We start from the raw sequence: 11383 nt of genomic DNA, 5'->3' as shown, positions 1-11383 counted from the left end.
TCAATATTGGGGCCTCTGCTTTTCCTTGTATACATCAACGAACTAAACACCTGCATTAATAATGTTTTAACATACTATTTCGCCGATGACACTAACCTGTTAATTGTTGAAGATTCGCTTGAAAAAATGCAGTTAAAAACTAATGAGGCCATTTTTTCTGTTATTAAGTGGCTCAGAGCAAATAAAATTTCACTAAACGCTACAAAAACTAAAATAGTTGTCTTTAAAACCAAAAACCAAAAAAACAAGGAACAATGCACTTTTAACATTAATGGAAAAATATTAACTTCGTCAAAAACTGTGAAGTACCTCTGAGTCTGGCTGGATGAGAGTCTTTCTTTTAAGTACCATCAAACTTACTTACAGACTAAGCTAAGCCGATCAGTTGGAATGTTAGCCAAGATCAGACATTTTGTAAATTTTGAAACACTTATGAGTATTTATCATGCCATATTTGGATCGCACCTTAGATATGCGTGTCAGATTTGGGGTAAAAAAAAAGGTCCGTTAAACCAGCTAGTTTCACTTCAAAACAAAGCCCTTAAAATTATTCACTTTCAAAATTTCCTATTTGACAATGTTTCTCTACGGTATAAATTGTCTAAAATTCTTTGGCTTAACGACAATATTACTTATTTAAATTGTTTATTTGTATGGGATTATCTTCATGATAAACTTCCAATTTCCTTCAAGAACTTTTTCCTTCAAATATGTAACAAACATTCTCACTTTCTTAGATCCTTTTCATGCAACAATATCTTTGTAGAACATACTAAGACAATAAAATTTGGCAGCGAATCAATTAAACATCAGTGCACCAATGCTTGGAACAAATCTCCCTCATTCTTTTAAAACTGAAAACTTTATTTCTCGATATAGTTTTCTCAATAAGTTAAAAAAACACTATTTGGATAGCTACTAGAATAACAACATCAATAAAAGCAATATATCACTGTTAATAGTCTTATTAAAAATACTTTCTCTTGTATATTTTATTTATTTTATCTTATTTTTTTTTTAAGAATCTTTACAGCTTTTTTGTCGTCCTTGTACAATGATTGAATGTGTATGTGCGTATGCTTGTGTGGGTATATGTATGCGTGTGTGCGTATATGTATGTGTGCAAATGTGTGTATATGTGTATGTATGTGTGTTGTGTGTTAATATGTGTGTGAATGTGTATGTATATTTATGTATGTGCGTATGTAGATAAGTATACATATATTTATATAAACCATTGTTATTATTATTATTACCTTTATTTTTATTAATATCATTATTTTTATTAATACCATTATTTTTATTGTTATTAATACCATTTTTATTATTATAGTTATTATTAATGTTATTATTATTGTTAACGTTATGATTTTTAGAGTTGTTATTATTTTATTCTTATGTTATTATTCATTATTATTAGGTGTTTACGCATCATTAGTAATTATACTATTTGTAAACATCCTTGAATTGTAAAATCATGTAATTCAGAATATATTGATTGATTGAAATATGGTTTAAGAAAAACGCATTTTAAAACTTTATCATTTATAAATAAAGAACCATAATATATTGACAAATCTAAATCAAACAAACAAAATTTAAAAATATAATCTGCAGAGGAAGCACTTGATAATTTCTTATGGAAACCCTCTTTTTAATAAAATTTCAGTTGTTTTTCAACGGATTTGAATATTTAATCCGTTGAATTAACGAAATTTCGAAGAACCCGTTAATAGTTAATTTTACTACGTTAATTTTGAGATTTTTGGTTACGAATTATTTTGTTAATTTAACGGAAAAAAGCAATCCGTTGCTTTTTCTAACGGATTGTTTTTAGAGTGTAGCAAAAATGCCATAAATATTTTTTTTTTCAAAAAAAAAAAAGAAAAGGTCCTTGCTTTTCACATTTGCCGACAGTACAACAAGTCCAAGTTTGCCGTCTGTACTATATGATCTACATATGCCGATTGTCTTTTAATTCTTTTCCTAGGTTAGTTTTTAAAATAGATATATTGTTTATAGAGTGTGCGTTTATATATATATATATATATATATATATATATACATATATATATATATATATATATATATATATATATATATATATATATATATATATATATATATATATATATATATATATATATATATATATATATATATATATATATATATATATATATATATATATATATATATATATATATATCTATATATATATATGTATATATATATATATATTCATTATAAAACAATCTATATAAATAAAATAATCTATATAATATATATATATATATATATATATATATATATATATATATATATTATATATATATATATATATATATATATATATATATATATATATATATATATATATATATATCTATATATATATGTATATATATATATATTCATTATAAAACAATCTATATAAATAAAATAATCTATATATGCCATAATATATTACAAATAAAAGTTTATTGCCTTACTTTCATAAATACCGTGTTTATTTAGAGATTTTTTCAACATCAACACTTTTTCCTGATGAAAGCTTTGAGCAGAGGAGGTTTTCCAAAAACATGAATGAGGTCGATGTTTATCACATGACCCAGAATGCATGTTTAATTTAGAGCAGTTCTTTTTCTTTATACACAACCTATTAAAAAAAAATCATTATCGAACATAATACTTTGCACTAGTCGTTTGTTGATTTGATGCTTGAGCTATTCTCCAAAATTGATTTTAAAAATACTAAACTTTTAGTTATTAAATAATCTAGTTTAAATTAAGAAAAGTTGAAACTTTGTTAACATTGATTTATAAAACTACTCTGAAAAAAAAAGTTTATATATTTAATGACAAACCCAATAATATAAGAAAGATATATAATTTATAGTTTTAAGTATTAAAATCTGTTCTTTTCTTCTTTGGATAGTTGAACTTAAAGAGATTTGAGGGATAAGTTTAAAAGGTTTTAGGGTTTAACTATCACTATAAGAAAAATACGTGAAAGATTTTTAGAAAAGACATATGCAGTTATAATTTTTATTATAATGTTAATTGTAACATAATTATAATATAATTATGTTTCAATTAACATTATAATAAGATTTTTGCCAATTCTTGGGGGGATCATTTCAATTTTAAGAAAGACTAAAATATTTAAATCTTTAAAGACACTCACGCCCTCCATCCCTCATCTGCCTCATTAAATAAGTATAAATAAATAAAAATATGCTTAAAAGATATATTGCTAAACATAAGCACATTTTTTATATTTTTATTATTCTAAAAATTATATTTTAAAATAATAATAAAAAAAAAAGCCTTGTTATTGTTTATATAAAAAAGTACGATATATACGTTCTTTTGGACTATGATGTGGGAGATTTTTAACTCAAATTTACCAGCGTGTCCGATATGATGGTGTCACTTTCAACTAATATAATTTTTTCATTTGATGAAAAAACTTCCTTAAGGCAGGGCTTTACTGTTTTCCAAAATAATCTATTATCAGTGATAGTTAATTATTTTCGAAAACAGTAAGCCCTAGTGACTTTTTGTTGAAAGACTTTCGTAAAATAACTTTTTGGTTTTTTCTTAATAGGCTCACGCAAAAGTTCCTTTATGAGTGATTTTAACTTGGATTGACTAGGTTTTTAAAACAAGTGGGTTCCTTTATGAGTGATTTTAACTTGTAAATACAACAAAACTCTTCCATAAACTTGTTGCTTATTTTGGCGTTGTCTCCCATTATAATAAAATGTTCATATTTTCTTGAAAAGAAGTCTAAATTTTTTCCAATATTATTTAGAAATTTATTTATTAAGGAGTTTTTAGGTTATAGCAACATGCAACTAACCATTTTTTTTCTAAGATTTATTATAACAAAGAAACATTCATGGTTATCACTTTATTAAACCAACTTTTGTGATGGAATATCCATTCTTATATACAGCATTAAACCTCCACCATTTTTTGTTCGATCTAATTTGTAGGGTTGGCAGTAACCTTCAATTTGAAACTGGGTTGATGGGAAAGAATCATCTAGTTTTGTTTCAGTTATTAATATAATATCAACTTTGTCTCAAGCTAATTTATCATGGATACAAAAAAAAAAAAAAAAATCAAATTTTTAATCAAATTTTTAAAAATAACAATCTTTCTATCTTTTACAATGTAACATGAAAATTGTGAACTTCCTTAACGTGACACTTAACCTCAATAATCAATCTTTTAGACCGTTTCATAAACCAAATAATGAACCAAGTTATATACATATTCCAATCACCTTCCTAGCATTTTAATGCAACTACCTTGTTATATAGACTCGAGGCTGTCTACTAGTTCATCTAATGAAACTATTTTTCGAAACTCTGCCCATTTGTGTGCCTTAAATAAGTCTGGTTACAAATTTAAACTTAATTACATTCTGAAATTTAGCCAACCCCTATCAAAAACCGTAGGCGCAATATAATCTGGTTTAACCCCATTGTATATTAAACCCCATTGTATATTTAACCCCATTGTATGTTTAACCCCATTGTATATTAAACCGCATTGTATATTTAATTCTATTGTATATTAAACCCCATTGTATATTAAACCCCATTGTATATTAAACCCCATTGTATATTTAACCCCATTGTATATTAAAAATGTTTCTACCAAAATTAGTAAACTCTTTTTGGATTTAATTGACAAACACTTCCTATTTGGCCATAAATATCACAAGATTTTTAATAGAAATACTCTAAAGGTGCCCTGTAAGCAAGCCCACTTAGAGCCGATTCTGGGCAACCTTACTTTGGTCCTAAGTGCGTCTGATGTTTGGTTTTTTTGCGGGACCAATATGGACAAACACAATTAACAAATAGTGAGCACAGCTTTACGGACCCGTCTGGTTTTGATATGGGCTTCCCATATATAAATTTAGAAGTGGGCAAGTCCACAAAGGGCCTATTACGGGCTGACTCATATAGGTCATAAGTGTGTTTGATAGTTGGTTTATTTATGGGACCAATGTAGGCAAATACAACAAAAAATATGTTAAAAAGCAAGATAATACAACTTTACTGGAGCCATCTAGTTTTAACATGGGCTTATCTATGTTTAAACAGTTTAAAAATAATTGATATAGAGGCAGATATAAAAAAGGTTAAGTAGAAAAATTAAAAATGGCTAATCGCCTTGTGAATTTAGAGGTTATGAATCATAAAATGATGTTATTGATAATGTTAGGTTATTTTTATTTTGTTGTATTTTATTTAAAACATAACAATTTCTTTAAGGTATAATGCCTCAATGCAGTTTTAGTATTAATAACGATCATTTAAGAAGTTGCTTTATTAAGATTATCTTAGTAAGTTTATCATAATGATAAATTTACTTTGTGATGTGTCATTGTTTGGAATGGAAATCGAATTGCCACAAAATGCATGTACAGAAATTCCATCATATGGAACTTGTTCAACTTTAAATAATGATTTTGTTTACAATGAATTATCAGAATTTAGCAATGATTCTGATGAGTCAATTTCAAGTTCATTGAGCAGTGATGACTACAATATACAAGAAGAACTTCAACAATGGATAACAGAATTCAATGTTTCACAAAGGCTGTTAATGCTTTGTTAAAAATATTTCAACATGTGGGCGTTCATGTTCCAAAAGATGCTAGAACTTTATTAAAAACACCATCTAGTGTTGTAAAAAAAAAAGTTGCAGGCGGTGTGTATCATCATGTTGGAGTTGAAAATGCTATTAGAAGGCTCCTACAAACAAAGAGGTTGCCTGCTGATTTAATCTAAGACTAAATATCAATATTGATAGTCTACCAATTTTTCGTAGCTCAAATGTGCAGCTATAGCCTATTTTAGGTTCTATAATTGAAGTATCTTTGAATGATGTTTTTATTATTGGGCTCTATTCAGGTATAACAAAGCCATCTTCACTGTTTGATTATTTAAAATGATTTTGTTACAGAAATGAAACAACTGGGTGTTGAAGGTATACATTTCATAGATAAACACTATACAGTAACTATAAATGCTGTTGTTTGTGATGCACCCGCAAGAGCCTTTATAAAATGCATTAAAGGGCATTGCGGTTATAATGCCTTTGAGCAATGCACACAAGAAGGTGTGTATTGTTCAAATAAAATGACTTTCCCAAAATTAAATGCACCTTTAAGAACTGATGAAGATATTCTTGCGCAAAAAGATGAAGAACATCATACTCCAAATATGGTATCTCCGCTTACTGAACTTAATATTGGCATGGTTTCTCATTTCCCTTTAGATTATATGCACCTAGTTTGCCTTGGTGTGGTTCGCAGAATTATGTTTATGGATTAAAGATGAATTTCAATGTAAGCAATCATCTAACACTATTAGCATAATATCAGCAAATTTGTGTTCATTAAGAGAAGCAATGCCTAGGGAATTTTGTAGGCGACCGAGATCTTTATTTGAATTTCAAAAGTGGAAAGCTACTGAGCTTCAACAGTTTTTGTTATATTCTGGAGCAGTTGTACTTCACCATGTTTTGCCATAACTCATGTATCAAAACTTTTTGACACTTTCCATAGCAATGATTCTTTTGTTATGTCCAAGATATGCTGCATGTGAACACTATCGTGATTATGCAGAAAAGTTGATGATAAATTTTGTAAAAAACTTCCGTATAATACGGTGATAATCAACTGGTGTATAATGTTCACACAGAATATATATGCAGAATATATGGAGCACTAGATAATGTTTCAGCTTTTCCTTTCGAAAATAAATAGGGTATTATTAAAAAACTCATCCGTAGACCACATAATCTAATAGCTCAAATTATTAATCGATGTGAGTAGAAGGCATTTGCTACACTTCAAAATAGAAAGTCAATGTCTGTTGAACGAGGAGCTGCTAAACTTTTACAAGGAAAACATTCAACAGGTATGAGGCCTCCAAATTTGCCTCCAGGATATCATCAACAATATAAAAACTACAAAGGAAAAAAGTATTTTGTTTCAATTTCTTTACGCAACAGTTGTTTTAAAATTCATGGGATATTATATTTTGTCAAAAATATAATTCTATCAAATAATAATGATATTCTTGTTGTTTACAATTCTGTTGCGGAATGCAGTTCCTTTTTTGATTATCCACTTGAGTCTTCTCTATTGGAAATAGTTGTTGTAAAAAAATTTCAGGTCTTTTAAGGTATGCTAATGATCTATTAGTTGATGTATTAGATCTTGAAAAAAAGTTTGTCATCATGCCTTTAGATAATAGCAGCTATTTAGCTATACCATTATTACATCAGAAATAAGTAATGCAAAAATTTGATTGGAACTTTGACTCTTTAATGCAGTCAATAAATTTACTGAATATGTTGTTAATAGATTTGTATTTTTTTGCCTATGTATTATACAATTTATTATTATTTTTTTTTGTATATAAATGTAAATTTGAAAAAAAATTATTATCTTTTTTTTGTTGTATTTAAAATCAAATTAACATAAGTGATAAAAAAATGCTGAAGTTTTAAAATTTAGTTATATAGCTTTTGTGTCAAATTTTGGTATAAAAATGTTATGGTTGAATATTTATTCAACCACATCAATTTGAGTAGATCATATGAACATTTAAACCAATTTTAAAAACAGCAAAATTATTGCTTAGTGGTTTCACCTTCTATTTTTTATACTAATGGTTTAATGTATAATCTAAATTTGTTTAAATTTAACAATACTTTTAGTTTAAAAAGTAACTTTATTATTACATACTTATCTATAAACAATTTCGTATTTAGTTCAAATATTTTACTTCAAAAAACTTAGTTATGGCTTATGCAGTAATAGAATTTTATGAGACAAATCAAGTAGAAATTATTTCTACAAATTGGTTTGTTTCTGACCAAGAAGAATTTTGTTTGTGGCCACCAAAAAAATTATCAACAAAAGCGCGAAAGATAGAGTGGCACCTGATGCTCAGAGGGATGAATTCCAAATTCGTATCTTGGGAAAAGCTGGTAAGAGACATTGTTATTGTTTTGTGATTATTGCCTATGTTGTTTATAAAAGTTGGCGATTTTTTGAACTATTTTGAATCCCCAATATTAGATTAGTTAATGTCATGACCAGGCCAATAAATATTTTATATGTCTTAATCATTATTTTAACTTATTTAGCAACTTACACAAGGGCAAGAGAAAAGTTACAACATGCAGAAGATACTTCTGATTTAAATTTTACGGAACAGGAGGCTGAAGAAAAAGATGTACCTATTAGGTGAAAAAGATAATAATAGAAGTACTGTCTGCTCAATAATTGTACGAGTGTTGAGTGTATTAGTGTTTAGTTTTATAATTTTTAATTGAATAATTTCAAATGTTTTCAAACTATTCTAGAAAATATTTGGTGATAATTACATTTATTGTTTAAGATTACAATTAGAAAAGTTTCATCAGATTTTGAATCTGAAGTAGAATTTGAAAATGACATTGATTATTTCCCTCTTGAGAAAAAAAAATTAGCTGGGAAAACTCAACTTAGTGCCACAACTCAAATTCTTCCCCCTTCATTTTCTGTGCCATTTTCTGTTACGGCGTCAAATTCACCAACATTGAATACAACTTTACCGATTATGCCAATATCTTATGAAACACCATTTTCATCTCTTGACATAGCAGCATTGATGACACCAACCCAGTGTACTCGTTTATCAAACGCGACAACAGGTTGTATGTCTAGGACGGTAACAACAACATCACCAGTTTCAAATATTGGGGAGTTACATAATTTAAAAAACTCGATGTTTAATTTTATAATTTTGGATGCGTACCTTATTTTTTAATGTATTTGATTTCAAGCTGATTCAGTTGTTAGTAATTGGAATTTTATTATTTATGATTTATGGTGTTATAGTACAGTTAGCACTATTTTAGATGTTGTAACAGTACAAAACATTGGGAGTGCATTATCTTGCAGTAATATATCTAGTAAGTGATTATTGATTGATGATTATTTGGTTTTTTTCAGATTAAATGACTATATATATGATAATGTAAGTAATTATTTACTTTTCCAAGATCAAACAATGCATGGATTGGTGGTACAGTTGGTGAAAGTGTGTGTGGATATTCAACAAACCCAGACTATCAACACCAACATGATAAATGCTATGTCAATAAATGCTTAGTCAAGGTAATGTAATGGTGCAGGCTTCACGGTTACCAGACGGAATAATATTTCCGATGGACACCATGGAAGCTTTTGATGCAATTGAAATGAAGCTAAAAGATATCAATATTGCAAACATAATTGTAAGTTAATACTTATGACTTAGGACATATTAGTTTAATGTACAGTTCAATATAAAATAGGAAAGCAATATAGATAAGTAGAAGCAACTACTTATCTATATTTCTTTCCTATTTTATAATGAACTTTATTTAAGCTTTATTAATTTTAGCATAATATTTTTAGTCTATCGTATTTAAATATTGCAATATCAGTATTCTGGTGTTTAGTAAATATCATGTATCATTCATACATACTGTATATGCATTTTTGCTATTATATAATAAATTTTCAATTTTTATATTGTTTAAGATAATCTTTTTTAGATTATCTAAATATGTTTGATTAAATGTTTAGCAGGTGAACATTTTAGCCGGTATCGGAGGGAGAAAAGTCGACGAAGCTGTTCGCCGTATGATGCAGCAGTTGTTAAACAATATCTTAGCTCTGCAATTTAATTGTCAGCGAGGGCAATCAAAAAGAGTGTTAAAGGGTACTGAGCTATTTCAAGTGATTTATAGTGAGTATTCATAGTTAATAAATTTTGGTAATATTTTTCTGCTATTTTGCCAGATATTAAATACAATCGAACATAAGTAAATTTTGTTTGGTTAGTATTAAAAATTGTGCATTCTGTTTTTATGTTTAGTAAAAACTCTTATGGTTCAAATTTTCAAAGACGATAATTATATTGTGTATTTAAGATTCATTAACTATCGGAAATGTATTATTTTTTATAGAAACCTTAAAGCTTAACAGCCTGAGGTCGACATGTACGATGAAAGATTTCGGAATGTCCCTTGCAAAATGGGTTATTGCTGCTCGCCATCGAGATGGTAATAGAGCTAAGCGTGGCGAAGCAAGAAAACAAGCTCTAATTTATTTATAACTTTTTTTGTATAATATAATATTTACATTAATAGGAAATATATATTATACTCAGCATATTGTTATTGTTTTATCTAATACATATATATATATATATATATATATATATATATATATATATATATATATATATATATATATATATATATATATATATATATATATGTGAGAACGTTAAAGTATAATAAAGTTAATAAAAGAAAATAGGAGTTTATTGAGTCCAACATAGGCTAACCATAAAAAATTATGTATGGGTAAATAAAAGTAAATAAAAGAAAAGTTTGTTGGGTCCAATATGGGCCAACCAGGAAAAACTCTGTTAAGAAGAATAAAATAAAAACATAGGAGTTTGTTGGATCCAATATGGGCTAATTATATGGACTAGCCCATATAGCCCATATAGGACCCATTGATAAACCGCGGACAAATTTTTATGGGTCTCAGATAGGCTTCCTGAATAGGGCCCATAAAACAGCATGTACTATTGTTAACTGAGTGATTTACAGTTGTATGCTAAACATTAAATCAATCATTAACTCTCATAACCATTATATAATGAAAAACAATACCTCAGATTGCAATAAGCATTGCAACTGTATTATTGAACAAGTGTCCTTTAAATCAACAGTGCCTTGTATATAACATAGTGTATTAAGCTACTCTATACCCAATCGGGCATGAAAGAGTGTATTTTGGAGTTAGTGAAACCGCATTAAAACTACGCTTATCCAGGTCCGTAGCAACAGTAGGGGGGGGGGGCAGAAGCATTTGCCCCCCAATAATTATTCAAATAAATAATTTTGAAGTTAGTTTTTAGAAAAAAATAAACGAGAACAAATTAAGATATAAAAAAAAAGAGATAAGAAAAGATAAGATAGAAAAGACCTAATTAGTTATCCTTATTTTCGGCGTTTGTTCCTTTGACAAAAATTTTTGACCTGTTACTATTTAACTTACCCAGTAGTATTGACCCTCCCATCCCCCACCCCGACCCCCAATATAATTTTTGTTCTTACGGGTCTGTAACCATACAAAATCTTTTAATATCGAAAAATATAAAACGATACTGAATTATCTCAGGAAGTATGGAGGTTAAAAAAAAGTGGAGTAAACCGGACGATTGAATGGAAAGTAAAAAAAAAGTAAAACGTTGTAAATCTTACAATCCCACGATAAAATGATGCAACTTGTGTCTATATA

The 11383-nt window shown here is 27.8% G+C and overlaps 1 protein-coding gene across 3 annotated transcripts; it reads left to right on the top strand.

Annotated features, from left to right (window-relative positions):
- The first annotated feature begins 1553 nt into the window (after positions 1–1553).
- LOC136087564 (uncharacterized) lies at positions 1554–10242 on the top strand. Of its 3 annotated transcripts, none has more exons than XR_010641876.1 (7): positions 1554–1990; positions 7807–8025; positions 8185–8325; positions 8941–8994; positions 9085–9318; positions 9653–9815; positions 10036–10242. XR_010641876.1 is itself a non-coding variant. In XM_065810688.1 (7 exons), the coding sequence occupies exons 5-7, from the start codon at positions 9187–9189 to the stop codon at positions 10182–10184; spliced, it is 444 nt and encodes a 147-aa protein (XP_065666760.1). In that variant the 5' UTR covers positions 1565–1990; positions 7807–8025; positions 8185–8284; positions 8941–8994; positions 9085–9186; the 3' UTR covers positions 10185–10242. The 3 variants fall into 3 exon arrangements, 2 of the variants coding, with proteins under 2 accessions (XP_065666760.1, XP_065666759.1); XM_065810688.1 differs by having other exon boundaries at positions 1565–1990; positions 8185–8284; XM_065810687.1 differs by lacking the exon at positions 1554–1990 and having other exon boundaries at positions 7605–8025; positions 8185–8284.
- Positions 10243–11383: the final 1141 nt, after the last annotated feature.

The sequence above is a fragment of the Hydra vulgaris genome, chromosome 11 (assembly GCF_038396675.1).
Source record: "Hydra vulgaris chromosome 11, alternate assembly HydraT2T_AEP".
Taxonomy (NCBI): Eukaryota; Metazoa; Cnidaria; class Hydrozoa; order Anthoathecata; family Hydridae; genus Hydra; species Hydra vulgaris.
Note: the sequence above shows the minus strand (reverse complement) of the source record. Positions and strands in the feature narration are given on the sequence as shown.

Coding starts and splice junctions, on each gene's coding strand:
- LOC136087564 (XM_065810688.1), top strand. CDS start 9,187: ATGCTTAGTCAAGGTAATGTAATGGTGCAGGCTTCACGGTTACCAGAC. Junction 9,319..9,652: donor TCAATATTGCAAACATAATT/GTAAGTTAATAC, acceptor TTAAATGTTTAG/CAGGTGAACATTTTAGCCGG. Junction 9,816..10,035: donor GCTATTTCAAGTGATTTATA/GTGAGTATTCAT, acceptor TATTTTTTATAG/AAACCTTAAAGCTTAACAGC.